This window comes from Tasmannia lanceolata, unplaced genomic scaffold (assembly GCF_043159265.1).
Source record: "Tasmannia lanceolata isolate RefF3 unplaced genomic scaffold, GAP_Taslan_0.1 ptg000005l, whole genome shotgun sequence".
In the NCBI taxonomy this organism is placed as follows: Eukaryota; Viridiplantae; Streptophyta; class Magnoliopsida; order Canellales; family Winteraceae; genus Tasmannia; species Tasmannia lanceolata.
Genome location: NW_027518682.1, coordinates 21,023,800 through 21,043,914, shown reverse-complemented (window position 1 = coordinate 21,043,914; position 20,115 = coordinate 21,023,800). Strand labels below are relative to the sequence as shown.

Here is a 20,115-nt window from a genome sequence, read left to right as displayed (position 1 = left end):
TAGATATTTAATCTTTGGGCAGTGATAAATCGACTCCCCTAATGGATAAATCGACTCCCCATGTTTCTATCTCTCTCCTCTTTTTCTCTCTCTAACCTAGAGGAGAGAGAAAGACACATGGGGAGTCGATTCATCAATTTGGCGAGTCGATTTATCACTCCCCTTGATCTTTATAAAGTTTTCAATAACCTCTGGGCCGCCTAAGTTTTCTCATTTTATGTAGTATAGATGGCCAGTATGGTGTAATACTTGTTAGAAAATTTGTTGTTGCTTCAAGGCGTGATGTCACTTTCCTTAAGACAAGATTCGCCCCCACTAGTAGTGTGCAAAGGGGATCCGCGAATTGCCTCCAAGATACAATGAAGCCTAGTAATGAAGCCCTACTAATGTTTGATGACGCGTAGCACTAGCGGAATCAAACCCGAAATGCCCTTCCGAAATTTCAAGCCTTAGAGAAATCTCTAGATTCTGTTTCTGCAGAAAAACAGTATCTAGAACAGTAAACAAAAGATAAACAGTATGTAGAAATACTTGGGGATTTTTGTAGGAGTGTAGAAGAGTGTAAAGTCTGTAAGAATTGCCAATTCGATTTCTATTTGAAATGACCCAATTCTGCACATTTTATAGACCACCTGGTGTCTTTTCAGTGTGAAAAATACCTCTACGGGCACCTTTCCAGAATGTTTGAAATCTGACCGTTAGATCGCACCCATTGATATTGAACGGTCCTGATCGATCCTAGATGTGACTGTTGATTTTAAGTGCAAAGTGCGCCTAAAAAAGCGCCAATAAAGCGCTACTATGCGCCCCATAGCCCATTGCCCGCGTGCGCACGTGTGCGAACGGTGCGTTGCACCGTCCCGCGGGTCCAACCATGGGTTCAACCCAATGTGCAATCAAACAAGTAATAGAAAAGTGTAGTGCTTTATAAGCTCTTCTCTTTCTTTTCTCTCATCCGGTACGGGACTATCTTTTCAACTACACTTCTACATCCTTTTGTAAAAGCAAATTTTTCCAAGAAAACATTTTCTTTTTCCCAAACGCTTTTGATAAAACTTTTTCCAAAACATTAATACATGATTTTGAAAATCCAAAATCACTAACAATACTTAGGCTCTGTCTGTTTTGGATTTTGAGAATGGAATATGAGTCCAAAATTGATCAGTGGACACAATAATTACACAAACTTACATTTAATTTTGAGTCCAATAATCAGTTTTGGCCGATTGCGGCAATCGGTTCTGTTTTAGATTTTGAGAACCGAATGTAAAGGCCAAAACTGATTATTGGAAAAACTGATTGTGAATATTCAATAATCAGCAGCCTCTTGCAAAAAGCTGAAAAATCAATCTCCCAGTTCTGGTCAATATAAAAATATGAAGGACCGCACTTCGGACTTAAAATTATGTTTAATTTTGAGTCCAAGAATCAGTTTTGGCCCTGCATTCTGTTCTCAAAATCTTGTTTTTGGATTCTTAGAATCAATTGTGAGGCCCACTAGGTGTAACAAAAGTGCTGCCTTTGATATTTGATTCAACAGAAACCTCTTATAAAGTCAACTGCTGTTGGAAAAATATGAAGGGAAGCACCTTGATTGCAACCAGGTACCCCTCATACCATATAAAAATCACACTTGATAGTTCCTTAAAAGCAATCCTTACTTTTTTCTACACAGTTTAATTGGTCCTTATTTCCAAACAGGGCTTCGCTAGGTACAATCGCAAAAGGCATTTTGCAGACTGGCTGTTGCATGATGAATTAAATGAATGAGACAATATCTAAGCATATGTGGTTGCTTTCTCATGCAAGAGGCAGTCCTCAAAATGCCTTCTGCTATGGTCCCTAGCAAAATCCCTTGCAACTAAGATGATTTTATTTTGGAATTGAGCCTCTAGCTCGATGGTCAAGGCTTTGTTCTCCCAACTTACCGACCAAAAGAAATTTAATCACACAAATCCTGCCTCCTATTGAGTGTAACTGATAAACTGTTACAACTAAGGCCTTGTTATGGATTTTGAGAACCGATTGTGAGTCCAAAAACTGATAAATGGAGTCAACTTTATGTTTAGTTTTGAGTTCAATAATAATCAGCTATGAACTCTATCATGTGAGTCAAAAACCAATTATTGGACTCAAAATTACGTTAAATTATGAGTCTTAAATAATTATTTTTGGACTCACAATCGGTTGTCGTAACAGGGCCAATCCAATCAATCAGTTTTAGACTCAAAATTGATTTTCAAAATCTAAGAAGAAACATGGGTCAAGTATAGGGCAATGATATTTTCACTCCCCCTACAGTACGCATTCGCTCCCCTTTTAACTTGATTTGACGTCAAAAAGCATTAATAAGGGGAGCGAATGCGTACTGCAGGGGGAGTGAAAATATCATCGCCCCAAGTATATTCATATACTGTATATGGCGTACGACTCCGACTGACAAAAGCAGTACAATTAGATTATGGTATCAAAATTGAATAAAATCACAAAGAAATGGTATGCGGTCAAGAGACACTCCGACTCCCACAATCTGTAGCATCTTCTCTTATGAGGAAAATGAAAGGGCGCTGATATTCCACTCCCGCCCCCCCCTCCCCCCCTCGCCGGCTGGCTAACGTTAAACGTTAGGATTTACTTTCCCACCATTTGACCGGTCTCTCTCTCTCCACACACACAACAGGAATAGTTGGTGGGCCCAACAGAAACAGTTGGTGGAATGGTGGGCCCATCTTTGAACAACGTAGGCCCCGCCCATACCAGACCACAGGATAATCCAAACCGTCCATTTGATGATGGGCCATAAACGTAAATAGGTTGCGTACCAAAATATCATTTCCATAGGCTGATCCTAGCCCTCCGATCTAACTAGAAACTACATCTTATGCAACCTCTATAGATTGTAGGGTTGTGATCATCCTATGGAAATGATTTTTTGGGGCACAACCTATTTACATTATGGTCCATCAAATGAATGGTTTGGATCATTCTATGGAGTTGGTCGTAATGTAACATTAAGGCCCGTCCACAACATAGGACGATCCAAGCCGTCCATAGTTTGGATAATCCAATGGAGTTGGTTGTACAGTAACATTAAGGCCCAATCGTAGGCCCCACCAATATTTTTTCAAATTGAAGCGTATTGTCCACAACATAGGATGATCCAAGCCGTCCATGGTTTGGATCATCCTATGGTGTGGTTCGTACAGTAACATTAAGGCCCAATTTAGGCCCCACCTATATTTTTGAAAATGAAGTGTACCGTCCAGACAATAGGATGATCCGAGCCGTCCATTTGGTGCCCCCAGAAGGGTTGGCCCATCAAATGAATGGTTTGGATCATCTTGTGGTCGTACAGTAACATTAAGGCCCGTCCTCAACATAGGATGATCCAAGCCGTCCATGGTTTGGATAATCCTATGGAGTTGGTCGTACAATAACATTAAGGCCCAATGTAGGCCCCACTGATATTTTTCAAATTGAAGCGTACCGTCCACAACATAGGATGATCCAAGCCGTCCATGGTTTGGATCATCCTATGGTGTGGTTCGTACCAATTTAGGCCCCACCCATATTTTTGAAAATGAAGTGTTCCGTCTAGAACATAGGATGATCCGAGCCGTCCATTTGATGGGCCACAATGTAAATTGGTTGTGCCCCAAAAATCATTTCCGTAGGATGATCACAACCCTACAATCTATAGAGGTTGCATAAGATGTAGTTTCTAGTTAGATCGGAGGGCTAGGATCAGCCTATGAAAATAATATTTTGGGACGCAACCTATTTACGATTATAGGTCATCAAATGGACGGTTTGGATTATCCTATGGTGTGGTATGGGCGGGGCCTACGTTGTTCAAAGATGGGCCCACCAATTGTTCCTGTGTGTGTGTGTGTGGAGAGAGAGAGACCGGTCAAATGGTTTGAAACGTTAGCCAGCCGTCAGAGGGGGGGTGATATCAGCGCCCAAATGAAAATGGTATGATTATGGTCAATTTACTTGGATATTATCCTAAATCGAAGGTCCCTCTAAATAAAAGTTGAATTGGGTTGCTTCCATAGTTATCATTTTTTTGTGTGAAAAAAGTTAAAAAAATAGAAATATTTTTCCATAGCGAATAGGATGAGTATTTCATATCGAATTGTCATGTGCACGTACCACTGGGTTATTCGTCTTGGCCCATAGGGATTTACATTTGGAAAAATGAGGAGAAGATGGAGAGATGGGTAGTCCCAAAAGGAATGAACTCTTTCTGTTCATAGGGATTTTTAGAGGGGAGAAAAGAAAATGAAGAGTATTTTGATGGTTTTGGAAGCTCGAGAAGATAAAGACTGGTTAGATGTGTTAAAGAGAAGGGGTTTTGAACAATAGCTTTTCTAGTGCATTTGGAAAAAAAAATGCCCCCTTAACTATATTCGTTAAGTTTTAAAGGCAGAGAAAAACGTTAAAGGGGGGTGAATTTATTCTCAAGTACTGAACCGTTCAGGGGGAAACCGTTTTCAGAGTAGAAACCTGCTGTGAGAGAGAGAATTTCAAGGCAACCTTCCCTTTAAACACGTAGCCAGAACAGAATTAGAAAAAATACATACCACAATACCAAATATGTATCTTCAAGCATATTCACACGCTGTCGAAAAGCTCTCGACCCTTCGTTTCTACCCTCCACCAAAAAACACGCTTCAACTAAACGGAAAAACAACAGCCCCTCCTATTTTGTTCCCCATGATAAACGGCTCCCTAAACGGAAAAACGTAACAGACTCATTCCTGTTCATACATAAAACCTTATTAGTTGCCTAATCTCACTCCATTTGGAGAGCCAAAGCCTTCTCTTTCTTTCTCTCTCTCTATTGAATTTTTTCTCTTTCATTTTATCTTCTAGCTTGGGGAAATGGGGTTCTCTTCAAGGGAGCTAACCTCAATTATCGTGGCCTGGTTCGCTCTTTCTACCGGATTTTTTATGTGTGTTAATGCTCATAATTACAAGGACGCGCTGACTAAGTCTATTCTATTCCTCGAGGCGCAAAGATCAGGGAAGCTTCCAAGGGACAATAGGATCCCATGGAGGGGACACTCTGGCCTTGACGATGGCAAGCTTGCCAATGTAGGGTTTTTTCTTTTTACCTTTAAAATCAAACACTGGTTATCTCTCGTAGCATTTTTTTTTTTAATTAAAAGGTTTTTAATCTTATTCTTTATTTGAAATGGGTTTTTAATCTTATTCTTATTGTCATTCTTTACTTTTTAATCGTAAACTTGTTTTCCATGTAAAACCAATTAAACCCACATGTTTTTAATGTGAAAAGAGAAATTATATGATGGGTGGTTTAGCAAACACGTGATTTTTAAAAAGTAGGGCACGGGCCATTCCATACGATAATCCAAACCTCCCATTTATTGGGCCACAACCTAAATAGGTCGTGCCAATAAAATCATTTCCATAGGATGATCCAAACCTCCCATTTATTGGGCCACAACCTAAATAGGTCGTGCCAATAAAATCATTTCCATATGATGAACCTAACCCTCCGATCTATAGAGGTACTAGCCCAAAAATCATTTGCAGAATCTTTAATAGATCGAAGGGCTAGGTTCATCCTATGGAAATGATTTTTGGGCCACGACCTATTTAGGTTGTGGATCAACAAATGGGTGGTATGTGAAAATGGTTTTGAGAGGGTCGTACCTTATTTTTTAAAAATCACGTGTTTGCATGGCCACCCATCGTATAATTTCTACGTAAAAATATATAAAAAGGACAATGAGGTTAGGTTCATCCTATGGAAATGATTTTTGGGGCACGACCTATTTAGGTTGTGGATCAACAAATGGGCGGTTTGGATCATCGTATTGAGAGGGTCGTACCCTACTTTTTTAAAAATCACGGCCACCCATCATATAATTTCTATGTAAAAATATATAAAACGGACAATGAGATTAGTTTAATCAAAAAGTTGATCTCTATTTATTTACTTTCAGATGCATTTTAATCTTCTCATTTGCAATATATTGGAAATATTGATTTTCTTCGATTGGGAATCCTATTAATTTCCCTATAGTTTTTTTTTTCCATTTTTTGTCATTAGTCTAGGTTAATCGAAACATATTCGATTTATCATTGGGAAGATTCAAAATTGATACGTTTTAATTATAGGCAATTTTTTAAAATTAAAATAATTTTCTTATAGAAAAATTAATAAAAAAACAAAATTATATAAAATAAATATATCGTGTCTCCAGAGACTTTATTTTATTTTTGTTATTTTTAGGTTTATAACAGGGAAAAACTAGATTATTAAAATAAAAAATAAAAATAAAATATCATGAAATTAACACGATATTTTTCGGTAGAAAATAAAAAATGTATATAAATTGATTTTTTTAGTTTTGATTTGGTGTCCTCGTGTTATAGACATTTGTTTTATAAATACAAACCATTCATTTGTTGGGTCCCAACATAAAGAGGTTGTGCCTCAGAGACGAAAATCATCTCCATAGAATCATTCTAACATCGGATCCGTGCATGTTTCTATAATGTGCCATCATTCAACAGGTTAGGATCATCCTATGGAGATGATTTTCATCGAACTGCCTAATTACAGTGGGGTCCAACAAATAAGTGTTTTGGATCATCCAATGCAGAGGCCCCTCCGTATTTAAAAAATTAAAAAAAAAAAAACATGGGAAGTGATATATTCTCCCTCTTTTCTTTCCCGGGCCACCTCCTCTAGTGTAAAAAGTAAAAAGACTAACGTCCGTGAGGCCACTATCTAAAAGCCAGGTTTTGAAATTCTAAGGGTAATTTGGGGTTTTGTAGGCAGGTGATTTATTAACCCCACTTTTTCCCCCCAAGCCACCCTTTTAATTTTATTTATGACCTGTCTTTTACTCCACTTACCCAAGAGGAGGTGAGAAAAGGGGGACTATATCATATCCATATTCATATTTATTCAAATGAATGTTTGAAAAAGTCAGAGATATTCTCGACTCTGCACGATATTAATTTGCATATTAGTTACACCAGATCATTCTTCTATATGCTTTTTCTAACAATCTTAATTTTCTACTGGCAGCCCCCAATGGACCTTATGGGGGGGTACTACGATGCAGGAGATAATGTGAAGTATGGGCTGCCGATGGCTTTCACAGTCACTACTCTCGCATGGGGAGCACTCTTCTACAAGGCTGAGCTACAGGCCGCAGGGGAGTTAGACAACGCTCGCTCCGCCATCCGCTGGGGTACTGACTATCTCTGGAAAGCTTCTTCAAGAAAAAATCGTTTGTACGTCCAGGTAATCTTTGTGTTCTAAGAAACTAGGCACGCAAAAGATAATACTATGATCACGTTATCTCGGCTTACAACTATAAATTAGCAGAAAATTATTAAGCTTTCAAATTATATGATGAGATTGTAAAACAACCAATTACTACAAAAGCTTAAGCTGATAGAGTTGGAGTTATTTAATCATTTCTACTTCGACACTCCCTCTCACTTGCGACCCCTCTTGGGTTGGCTATACATGTGGATTTTAAATATCAATGAGTTGTTGGGTTTTGAACCAAAGACCCTACCGTGAGGCAATAGCACTAATACCATGTGAAACGACCAATTACTCCAAAAGCTTAAGTTATTAGAGTTGGTGTTATTTAATCATTTATACTTCTACAGAGATTACATTATAATTGTAAATTAGTGGAAAATAGTTAACACTATAAATTATATGATGAGATTAAGTTGGTTAATTAATGTGGATTTTCTCTGTTAAATATTGAAATATTTGGATTATGTCATTCAGGTAGGAGATCCGGTGGCCGACCACGAATGCTGGATGAGACCAGAGAATATGCAAACACCGAGAACTGTTTTAAGGATTGACGAGAACGAGCCTGGGACGGAGATTGCTGCTGAGACTGCTGCAGCAATGGCTGCTGCTTCAATTGTTTTCAGGAAAGTTGATTATGAGCACTCCCGTCGCATCCTCAACAAAGCCAAACTAGTGAGTCAGCTAATTTGTGATGATTTTTCTTTTTCTTTTTCTTTTTGGAGGTGGTTGTTATCATATATTATTAATGTTATTGATTAATTTTTATAAAATTTTCCACAGCAATTTGATTTTGCAAAAAGTCGTAAAGGAACCTACGACGGGGAATGCCCATTTTATTGCTCTTATTCAGGCTATAACGTAAGCGCGCTCTCTCTCTCTCTCTCTCATTCAAATACACATCAATTCTAGAGCCCACTTGTTTTATTTAAACTTGTCTGCTTGTTGGGGACTTGGATCTATTTATGAGAAAACAGTGTGTAAATGTTGTTTGTGTTTGTATTTGCATAGTTGGAATAAGGAAAAAGAAAAAGGGCTAATACATGGTAGTACAAATGTTGCAGGACGAGCTGTTGTGGGCAGCATCTTGGTTATACATTGCTACTGGGAAAGAGAAATATTTCAAATTCATAACGGAGGAATCCATATCTGCAAATGTTGATGAGTTCAGCTGGGATCTCAAATACGCCGGAGTTCAAGTCCTTTTAGCCGGTGTAACTATTCCATCTCTCTTTCTCTCTAGTCGTTCAAATAGTGGGGCCCACAATGGAGGGCTGGCATTCTCTTTTGCTTCTTGAATGTGGATCGTTGATTTTATATATGTTTTCCAGTTGTATTTTGCGGGCGAGCAGAAACTCGAAAACTTCAAGGTTCAAGCTGATGATTTCGTTTGTTCAGTGCTTCCAGAGAGCCAATACAAGCTCGTATACATCTCTCCAGGTATTTGTTTTCAATCTTCCTAGGCGCAACACATCTGTCCCCATTACTTCATGTTGGCAGTGTTAGCAAATAATCCTAACGGTGGATGTGGCCTTAGCAAGATCAACGGCCAAGATCAATTCAGTTGGTTAAGTCTTTAAAGACCCCTTTATACCTTACTTTGATCAAACAATCCTAGGTGTCAAACCTAGAATAATGGCATTTAGATGGACGGTCCAGATTGATTGAAAGATTTTTACTATTTATATCTGTGTACACAATTTCAGGGGGTTTGATTCACCTTAGAGATGGGGCCAACACACAGTACGTCACAAGCACTGCATTTTTATTCAGTGTATACGGAGACATGCTTGCCAAACACAAACAAGTCGTCAAATGCGGGAATCAGCAGTTCGACTCTTCCCACCTCTTGGCGTTCGCTAAGCAACAGGTAGCCTCTCAACGCTAACATGCGCCATTAAGCACAATGCCCCACCCCTTGAGACCCCCCAACTACACATGTCTAACCATTAATTGCTAATTTGGATCCCATTCTATGTTTTTTGTTTAGATGGACTACTTGCTAGGGTCGAACCCTGTTGGAATGTCGTACATGGTGGGTTACGGTAGCAAGTGGCCCACACAGCCCCATCACCGTGGTTCGTCCGTACCGGCAATTTCATCTGTCGCATCGGTCAGCTGTCCAATGAGTTTCACCAACTGGTTCAATAAAAATGTACCCAATATTAATCAGCTTACTGGGGCCATAGTCGGTGGGCCCGACCGGTACGATAATTTTGATGATCAGCGTTGGGACTCCTCCAAACTTGAGCCTTGCACCTACATCAATTCACTTGCTGTTGGCGTTCTCGCTAAGCTTGCTTCCACCCAATCTTCTGCTCAATCTGCTTAATAATCATGACCCTCCATCATCAAAAGCGTGTGATGAGTTGAACGCACGCTTGCCGCTTCTTCTTTTCTATGCTGGAGTTTCTCTTGGCACGTGTGCAATGGATGGGCTCCACCTCTCACGTGTCTGATTTATGGTCTGTTAGCAGCGTTGTCTTTCCTTTGAGGCTACGACTGATTTGTTACCTCGGCACTAACATAATACACATTTATTACAAAGCTTCTTCTGTTGCTTATGTGCTCTCTACAGTTCATTAAATCATAGTTAAAATATTCCCTGAATAGTAGAAAATCTTAAATTCTGATGCGTAGTTTGAAACTTCAAAAATCTCGAGTTGTTAAAATTCTATTTTATATAGATTTGGCAAAAAAATCATCAAAATCTCATAAATTAGTTATAAATTTGCGAGAAATTATAATTTAGGCTGAACTCACAAATGAATGTACTTAACCATCCTTCGGACACTTTTGTTAAAACAGTGTTTGATCTCTGATGTAATTCATGTAATTAACATGAAAATAGTAATGGGATGAATTATCTTTCTAAAAAATTAAATGAATAAGACAAAATCAGAGCATATGTGCCTGCTCTCGCCAGTCCCGCTACAGCCTGCCCCCAAAATGCCTTCTGGTATGGTCACTGGCAAATCCCTATCTTACCAGGAATGTGTCTAGGCTACTTAACAAAAGCAAATATGCAAACCCTTCTTTTCCTTTTGATTGCCAGTAAATTTTTTATCCTAGGATCTTTTTGATCCCAACAGTGAAGTCAACGGAATTTGCTAGGTTTTTTTTCTCCTACAAATCCTAAAATTCCCGCCAAAAATTTAGAGGTGTCATTACCAAATATGGGAAAGGAGGAGAGAGAGGGATGAGAGAGAAAGAGAGAGGACATCATCCAGGGGCGGAACCACATATAGCGTGGGGGCCGTGGCCCCCCCAATGATTTGCAAAATCCCTGATATGTAGAGAAATTTTTTCGTGTAAATTCCAAAGTGATTTGGCTACGGCCCCCCAAATTTGTTAGTGTAAATTCCAAAGTGATATGGCCCTTAAAAATCGTAAAAAAATTGATTCTCACATAATTGAGTTTTCCGGAATTGCCCTTTTGCCCCCATTTAATTTTTCCATTTTTTTGGAAGAGGGCAATGCCCATATTGGTATTTCTCTAATAACTCTCTCTATGCAAGTCCAACGTATTGGGGATTTCCTTCCAATGATATGCTCTGCTTCTCCCACCCTATCAGAATATCTCTCTTTCTTTCCCACTCTCCCTCAATCTCTATCTATCTCAATATCTCTCTCACACTCTCAACCTCTAATCCCATAGAGAACTTATCTACTCTTAACTCTTCCCTATTATCTTTTTTTTAAGGTTCATTTTTTACTTCCTAGCTGTAAAACAGGGTATCTAAATTGTGGAAAGAAATTTTTTTCCAGAGAAACCACGGTGCCACCATCAAGATATAATAATGCATATACTTGCACCCTATTTAAATCCCCTTCTTTTGGTATATGCACATATCTTAAATTAAAGTCCTTCATAGGCTACTGGCCTACTACAATGGCTCATCAAGTCATCTTGCAGAGTCCAACGACCAATGAGCTATAGTAGAATAAAGAGGTACACGGTATAAAAAACAAGGGTGTGTAAATATCAGTCACTAGATGTGGATATACAAACAAACAAGGGAAAACTAAATATTAGTGGCAAGTTTCTGCATCTCAGTTGAGATCTTCAATTAATATTTATATTTATTTCTAGAATTTGTGTATGATGCCAAGAACAGACAAATAGAGGGCATTTTGATATTATCTTGTGATCATCTTTATTGAACGGATTACATGGACTTTATCTTTTTTTTTTATCATTTGGTAAAGTTATTTTTCATGAAAAAAATCCAAAATAAAAAAATTTCAGAGAAAATTACAATTTTCAGACAATTAGTGTTTAGTTAACTAAATATTTTTCTAGGTGGAGTGATATTTACGCTCCTTTTATCACCATGGACACCTAGCGCCAGTGTACGTTGCAAGTAAATTAGTCCCCTGGGACTAATTTTTTTAGGCAATTAGTCATTGATACCCTGGGACCGGGTGTCCCTAGTAACAAAAAGGGGCGCAAATATCACTTCCTTTTATTAATTGAGTGTATATCAATTGTAATTTGAGAGTCAAGTTGTATAATATCAGTTTAATAACATCATTAAAATAAGATTCAAATAAAACATGTCATTAATTTTGGCAACAATAGTCCATTTCAAAAAAAATATAAAAAAATCAACACAAGTCAAAACTAATGCATAAAGAATCACAATTCAAAATCATTAAATTCCGGGTATCGTAAAAATAAATTTTTTTGCGGCCCCCCTCTCAATGACCAATGCAAGCAAAGTGTAAATTAGTCTGGCCCCCCAAGTGTAAATTCCTTGCTCCGCCGCTCACATCATTCCCTAGGAAAGAAAAAGAGGGGAGAAGGAGTCCATGTCATACTCATAAGCAATCATTACAAGAGTGTGATTAAAAACATTCTAGTGCTAAAAGGCAACCAAACATTGGATGGGACGAAAATTTTACTAAAAACTTCCTAGGTTTTAAATGGTACTGGCAACCAAACAGACCAGGAGATACGATCTCATACAAAGAGAAATGAAATTTCCCCCGGGATAAAATCCCCCTAACGTTATCCTTATCTGTTAACTTTCAGAGGTAAGTAAAAACTTTGCCAGTAAATTTTTTATCGTAGGAGCTTTTTAATCCCAACAGTGAAGTCAACGGGTTTTGCTAGGTTTTTTTTTTTTTTTTTCCCTAAAATTCTTAAAATTCCCGCCAAAATTTAGGGGTGTCATTACCAAAATAGGAAGGGAGGAGAGAGGGAAGAGAGAGAGAGCGAGAGAGGACATCATTCCCTAAGAAAAAAAAGAGGGGACAAGGAGTCCCTGTCATACTCATAAGCAAGCATTACAAGTGTGGGATTAAAAAAACTTCAAATGCTAAAAGCCAACCAAACATGGAATAGGACGAAAATTTTACTAGATTATTCCTGGGACAAAAATTTTAAACACAGAGCATAAAGGGGTGAATTTATCTTTAGGTAGTGAACCATTCTCTCTCTCTCTCTCCCTCCCACCCACCCACGCACCCCTTCTTCACGCCAAACATGTCAGAGACGACCCACCACCTGCACCTTAACTGTCGACAACGTGACTACCAATAAAAAAAAATAACGTTGACCGTGACAGTGACAATAATATTTCTCTTTCTATACAAAGTTCACTTTTCAATGAGCCCATGTCCACTTATCAACCTGTGTTTTCCTCTGCAAACCAAAAAGCTCTCTACCCATCACCCTCTGTTTTTTTCCTTCTGAAAACTACAAGCAACAAAGGTCTGATATAAATTAGATTTAACCACTTTATAGCAACGAAAAACCTAGCTTCCAATCAATCTCTTCCTTTAAACTCATTCACTGGTTAGTATAGCTCATTAGAAATTGTGACAACGGAAGGAAAGAGTTCAAAACAAAGAAAGACTGCACATGCACATGCATGTAAAGATCCTTTGTATGAGCTACACACCAATAATCAGTGTATAAGCTCACACATACCCATCGATATCCCACAGGCCATTCTGACCAAATGATCCTAACCGTCGGAGAAAGGGTGTTTTTAGTGAGATGCCAAAAATGGTTGGATAATTAAGAGACCAGAAGGGAAAGAAACAAGGCAGCATTTACATGAATGCAAGAAACATTGAGGCAATTCTGAGCCTAAGATTCTCCCCCATGTGTGAAATACATATATATATATTATGAAGAAGCACTTCACCTTCTCAACAGAGTAATATAAGCTTCACAAGAGGTTGGAGAAGAAGATGAGAGAGATGCAATGGCAACCATTCCATTAATGGAACTTTTTCTGCTTATCCCTGAATGCAATTGAAGAGCAACCAGTAGCTCCTTGCAAATCCGTCAACGAAAAGGATCTGTTTGAGAAAGACCATTGATTAAGTGGCGATACATTGATGGGAGATTTCCCTTGAGGGTGGAGAGGTGGAAGCCGGGGCTCATGGTCCTCGCTCGTATTGCTCTCAGAGCTGCTCATGGCCACGGCGAGAGCCAATGTGCTTCGGCTGGAATTCGCAGGTCTCTTGGAAATACCACCTGTATTTCTCAGAGGATTGTTGTGATTCTTGTCACAGAAAATACTGAAAGCTAGCAGATTCTTGCGCTTTCTGTTATAGGCGTTCTCCGGTTTTGCTAGATCCTTGATAGAGGAAGAAACGTCGGCCAGGCTAGCGAAAGACTTTGATTTGCCACAGTAGAACTTGGAGATACTTCGCCTGTGATCACAATTGCAGAATTATTTGTTAACCCGCTACTTGATTGTGTGCAAACAAGATACTAAGATTCTGATATCGAACCAAAATTCTAGTAAGAGTTGAACATTAACATTTAAGGCCCTGTTTGCTTTGGATTTTGAGAATGGATTGTGAATCAAAAAGAGAATATTGGACTCTGGATTTAATTACACTTATTTTTTAGTCACCCTGTTTGTTTTAGATTTTGAGAACCAATTTTGAGACTCGGAATTGAGTTTAATTTTGAGTCCAATAATCAGATTTGAATTCAAAATCTGTAGAAGTATAAATCATTAAACTTAATAGTATATAAGATCTCATGAGATTGAGATCTGATCGTTGGATCATCAAATAATAAGGACGTATTAAGAGGTAGTTAGAATTGATTAGGCAATTGGTTTAGATAGGATTACCATGTGTTGTCATGTTTATTTGCAAGTGCTTAATATAAGCACAGATTATTGCTAGTGAAGCTCCGTCGAGATTAGCAGAAATCATTGATTTAACAATTAAATAACACGAACTCTAACACCTTAAGCATTTGGAGTAATTGGTTGTTTCACATGAGGCACGTCCTAGGTTCAAAACCCAAAAAGCACTTGACATTAAAAATTCATATATTTCGCCAACCCAACAGGTGCCCCCCCCCCCCCCAAAAAAAAAAAAAAAAAAAGAAAAACAAAAGAGAGAAAGTGAGGGAAAGTGAGGCCACATATGAGGAGTGTTGAAGTATAAATGATTAAATAACACCAACTCTAACAGCTTAAGCTTTTGGAGTATTGGTTGTTTCACAAAATCAGTTCTCAAAATCCAAAACGAACAGAATTGCCCATAAACACAGAGTTGGACTTGAACATGCAGATTCGATTCTACCATATGCGTTTTCTTTATGAAATGAGCTAACTATCACAACCAATGTCAGGGAAGCCATGGCTTCCTTTTTGTAATGAGCTGTCTATTACTAACAACATGAAGAATCAAAAGCCAATATTCAGTCACAATCCCAATCAATAAAAAGAGTCGATTCTAGCAAATGGGTCTTAATCACATTAGATTGACTTCCCCCCAAAAAAGGAGAAAGAGAATACAATCTAAGAATCCAGCAGATTTTCCTAGTTAGGGATTCTATTTCTTCATAAGAAGCAATCAATCTCCCAATTACAGGTGACCACGTTTTTCCCCAATTTAATGGACTAGTTACGAATAGGGAATGCATGAGTGGCATCTGAATCGAATTGAATTACTCTCCAATCCAAGAAAATATTCGATTGTAGAAAATGGGTCTCAATCGAATTGATCATTTTCCTACACAAAGAGGTCAGGAAAAAATTTTAAGGGCAAAACAAAATTTTACGGGCATTTTAGGTAGAAAATGACAGTGTAATTTATTTTGCACCCAATTTACGGAGTCTTAATTACGATTGGGAAATTCCCACAGAGGAACTATGCAAATTAAAGGTTTTAAGAACTCTAAATCCCTCTACCGAATGTAATTAATGGCTTTTCAAATCCTTTGAGGAGAATTAAAAGTCAAGCATGAAATTGACACCTAAAATCAAGATCCATTAATTCTAAATCATGAAAATCACAAGCAACAAAAAAGAAAAAATAACATTCTTCTTAAAAAAGAAACCTCAGATAAACAAACATAAAAAATGAAAAAAAAGTTGAGCAAATTGTTAGACGAAATTACTACGAATTTTCTCCCAATTTACCAATTAAAATTCAAAAGTAATAAAACGATAAAATAAGAAAGAAAAATTCTTCAAAAAGAAACAACAAATTTGGATCTAAGGAAAAGAAAATCATGGAAATTAATATTTTCTTGGAAACTTTTTATTTGGAATTTTATTTTCTGGAAAACAAAAATCAATACCTGGTCGGCAAAGATTCCTCCAAAGCATCCATAGTTTCCAACGGTCCTTTATACGAACTCTGTATCTCGCCGGAATCCTCGCCGGAATCTTCAGATTCCGACGACCTCATCGAGCAATCACTGTTTTTTCCGATCGAAGAACTGCAAGAAGCTGACTCTTCTCTCTCCTCCTTCGGCCTCATATTATCTGCCGGAAACTGAGTCTTTTCAGGCATGATCCGGCCAATTTTCCGACCAGATTCCGGTGCCTCGAATATCGACATGCAGGTCGAGATCCCTCGGATGAATCCTGACCCTTCGATCCTGTTGCTGCTCCTCTCCAAAGCGATAGACATAGTCCAATTTCCCAAAAGAAATGAGTTTTAATGAAAATGAGAGCTTTTCTTCATGCCTGAGATTTCTCAGTGAGAGAAAGAAGGAGATAATATAATCTGATAATAATAATAATAGAATAAAAAAAGGATGAGAAAAGAGAATGAATAAATAAATGAGGAGGAACGGCCTTATCCTCATCCACTTGTCTAGATTAAACAATGGGGATAAGCCAATGAAAAAACTAAAGAAAAACTGCCCGGACTGCCCGTTTCTTGTAGAGAAGGACTTGCTGGGACCGTTATGATCTTGCCACGTGTTAACGCTTTTTGGTGATGGGAGATTTGATATTGACGCGTAGATATCTTCCAACTTGGAGAGGTTGCATTGTTTTGTGAGAGAGAGAGAGAGACGCTTACTGCTTATGCTTATCTGAAACGATACGAGGACGATATTTTAGCCCGACACCTCTAGGATAAGAAGTTTGTCCTCTATGGCTCTATCTTTAGAGTTTAGAGTTATGGATCAGCTTTGAGCCGGCTCGATGGAGTCGATAATTTCAGCTATTTTCTTGTCTGAAGCTGACAAAATGTCCAAATACAATGAATGATGAGGGGTCGACAAAATGTGCAACCTACTTACGCACATTGGACCGTGGTTCCCACCATTTGTGGTCGATTCAGTGGGTCCCATTTAGATTTTCTATGATTCTGGCTATCTAATAAGTGATATATTCCTCCCCTTTCTTTCCTGAGCAGCCCCCTCTAGTGTATTTATGACTGTTATTTTGACATTAAAAGTAGGTGGTCCGGGGAAGAAAAGGGAACAGTATTATTTTCCTACGTAAAGTGATCAGGGTGCAACTCGGGTGGGGTTTGATCGGAATGACAACCCTAACCAAACCTGAGATTGCATTCCCTCTATCCTAACCCCGACCCAACCAGAGCCTCGAGTTGAGGATGGTCAACCCTAACCCCACCCGCCTCCAAATCAGCTCGGGTTGGGTTTCGGTTTATCTAGGGCCAAATAGAAAAACACAAGAAACAAAACATAACCCTAAGAAAATCATAATAAATTTAGAAGACGGAGGTCGGGCTTTGGGCTGTGAAGGCCTCAACCCTATCCCAACCCGAAATTAAATTGGGTAACCCGAAATTAAATCGGGTAACCCGAAATTAAATCGGGTTGGCTTTCCCCAACCCTACTCCAACCCAACCCGAGAACCTGTCAGGTTCAAGTTGTGAACCCGCCCCAAGTTGCACACCTATAATGTGATGACGGTCTTAGCCCTTGTATTTGGGGGTGCTACTTAGGCCGAGCGGGGTTGGCATGTCCTCTGGTCGGGTTGGGTTAGGGTTCCGATGAGCCAACCCGATTTAATTTTGTGCTGGGTTATGGTTCCGTCACTAATGGTTCAGGCCTTGGGCAACCCGACCAAACCCGAACCAGACCCTATCCCCTGATTTGAAGGTGATTTTGTTGCGATTTCAAAATCTAAGGGTTTTGAAATTTTTTAGCTACTGAAGTTGGCAGTACCATATTTTATTTTAATAATTGTACAAACTCAGGTTATCATCTCATGTTTAAACAGCTGTCAAAGGTTATTACAATTCTCAAAAAGCTCTCACCAGTCAGCAGCCAATTAAAAATGAAAAGACAAGTTTAGCTTGCATTAATATCTAAAACATGGAAGTGTAAATATCAATAGCCTTTTTCTGTATTATTTTAACTGCTTTTGCTCTCGGCCAACTCGAACCCAATTCGTTCCAACCTGACCACACTTGGCCTGATTTGGAAAATCTAATTTAGTTGGGGTTGAGACATGATGGGGTATGAAAAACAACAACTAATTAGCTGTCGACACGTGGCTCCAGAAGGGCAAACCACAAATCCAGCATCGGCTCAGGGGCAATCCCGTAATTACCTAAGAGTGGGTAAACCTAAACCCACAAAAGAGCCGACACCTGTCCTGGGGTAGGTAATCCAACCACCCCAGGTCTCCCTCTGTAAAAAGCCTATCAAGGCTCAAAGCAAGGGGTAATAACTTCTCAATCTACCACTCTTAAAAACTCGCTCTGCACTCCTGCTCGTACTGACTTGAGTGTCGAAGGGCCTGTCCGGAGTAACGACTCCGGGTTGGTCTTCTGACCTCGTTTGCTCCTGTGCAGGGCTCACCTCCTTCACTTCGGCTCCTCGGGTCCTCCAGCTCAGCTCTTACGTCACTGCCGTATCTGTTACCGATTTTAGGCCTAACAAGACATTTACGGCCCGTTTGGATGCAGAGAAGATTTTGATTTGAATTTCTCACATCTGCAGCCCTTTTTGCATTGTAATTTGGATTCGATCAAATTCTTGGATTTCCAATTCAACAACTGACAGTGAAAAAAGTCAGATTTCCAAATAAGCTGTGCAGATAAGAAACTGGAAATCAACAGATATGGCAGTTTCCTTCACCCTCTTTGCTTCTCAACCTCTCTCTCTCTCTCTCTCTCTCTCTCTCTCTCTCTCAACATGAGCTGTCGGATCTATTCATTTTGTATTCAAAACTCAATTCCAAATCTAAATACAATATATGAAGTATCAAAACGAACCCTTATTGACGGGTTGAGTTAGGGTGAACCCTCCTTGACCCAAGGCCCGGTTGCGTAGGGTTAGGCTTCACGCTTTAGGTCCTCGGGTTGCCTACGTTTGGTACAGTATGTGAGCCGTATGATCTAATAAATGCTGAGATTAAATGTACGCTGTATATACATCAATTGAACGGGCCCCAAAAAAATAAGGTCACTGATAAATCGACTCCCCATGTGTCTATCTCTCTCCTCTTTCTCTCTCTAACCTAGAGGAGATCAATTTGGGGAGTCGATTATAATAGGAAGAATAATGATAGGGTAACCGAGCGGGGAACCGAATATGTAACCTCTCTTTCAGGCAATTTCTTTTGAAATGGCAAAACTACCCTCCTATGCCATGTGGCGTGTAGGGATTTGTTCGACTCCACTCTCAGTTAGGTAACCAGTCTCCTTACCAGAACCGTTTGAGTGTTGGGAGAAATGAAAATCACAGTAGAAGCAAATGCGCGGAAGCTTCTTTCTGCATGTTCGGCAACCTTTAATTGATTTTTTTTTTCCAAGCTTTGTTAATTCCCCGAATTGACCCAAAAAAATAATAATTAAGAAGCCGTACGAGAATGACTAGGGCTGGACCCAGCGATGGTCATTTCAATGAGAAAGGGGTTATTTTAGTCAACTTTCTATAAGGGTATTTTAGTCATTTTCTATAAGATAAGGGCATTTCATTATACTTATGAGATAGAGACAGGGGTACTGTGGTTACTTCCATTGAAAAATGAGTGTTTTTTTTAATTTTCAGGGAATATGTGTATTTTGGTTACATTCTAGGAGGTATGGGTGTTTTGGTAATTTTCTATAAGATAGGGGTGTTCGATGCTTTTTCTTTTCTTTTTTTCATTGTTTTAGGAATTTTAAGATTTCATAAATTATTTTTTATCATTATTCTTATTTCTCAACGTTACTATTAATAGATAAAAATGCCTATATCTCATGGAAAATGACCAGAATACCCGTATCCCATAGAAAATTGATAAATACCCCTGTCACACGGAAATGACCAAAATACCCTTATCTCCATAGAAAACGATCAAATAGGAATTGATTGAGGCGCTCCGTGAGCCGATCATGTAACATAGAAAGTAGAAACCCCTCCGCATGAAGCTGCGAGACAAGTCCATTCTCAGTGAGGCTGGTGATGTGGGCCCGATGAAGTCTGATTGTATGAGCCGAGTCGGACCACGTGTCCCTCGTTCTTTTACGTTAGCCTGACTTCACGTGGGTGACTGACTCTCTCTCTCTCTCTCTCTCTCTCTCGTCTATGACTGTTGTATTGCATTATTTTTTTGGAAAAG

The 20,115-nt window shown here is 39.0% G+C and overlaps 2 protein-coding genes across 2 annotated transcripts; one reads left to right on the top strand and one right to left on the bottom strand.

The window, feature by feature from the left end:
• Window positions 1–4,786: 4,786 nt before the first annotated feature.
• On the top strand, window positions 4,787–9,880 carry GH9A4 (glycosyl hydrolase 9A4). Its single transcript, XM_077380244.1, has 8 exons — window positions 4,787–5,100; window positions 7,070–7,288; window positions 7,793–7,993; window positions 8,102–8,179; window positions 8,383–8,532; window positions 8,650–8,758; window positions 9,025–9,188; window positions 9,309–9,880. Exons 1-8 carry the CDS (start codon window positions 4,888–4,890, stop codon window positions 9,648–9,650), a joined length of 1,476 nt encoding a protein of 491 aa, XP_077236359.1. The 5' UTR covers window positions 4,787–4,887; the 3' UTR covers window positions 9,651–9,880.
• Window positions 9,881–13,520: 3,640 nt separating this feature from the next.
• On the bottom strand, window positions 13,521–16,408 carry LOC143877922 (protein OXIDATIVE STRESS 3 LIKE 2-like). Its single transcript, XM_077380243.1, has 2 exons — window positions 15,882–16,408; window positions 13,521–13,987 (listed from the first exon to the last, which is right to left on the bottom strand). The coding sequence occupies exons 1-2, from the start codon at window positions 16,214–16,216 to the stop codon at window positions 13,549–13,551; spliced, it is 774 nt and encodes a 257-aa protein (XP_077236358.1). The 5' UTR covers window positions 16,217–16,408; the 3' UTR covers window positions 13,521–13,548.
• Window positions 16,409–20,115: the final 3,707 nt, after the last annotated feature.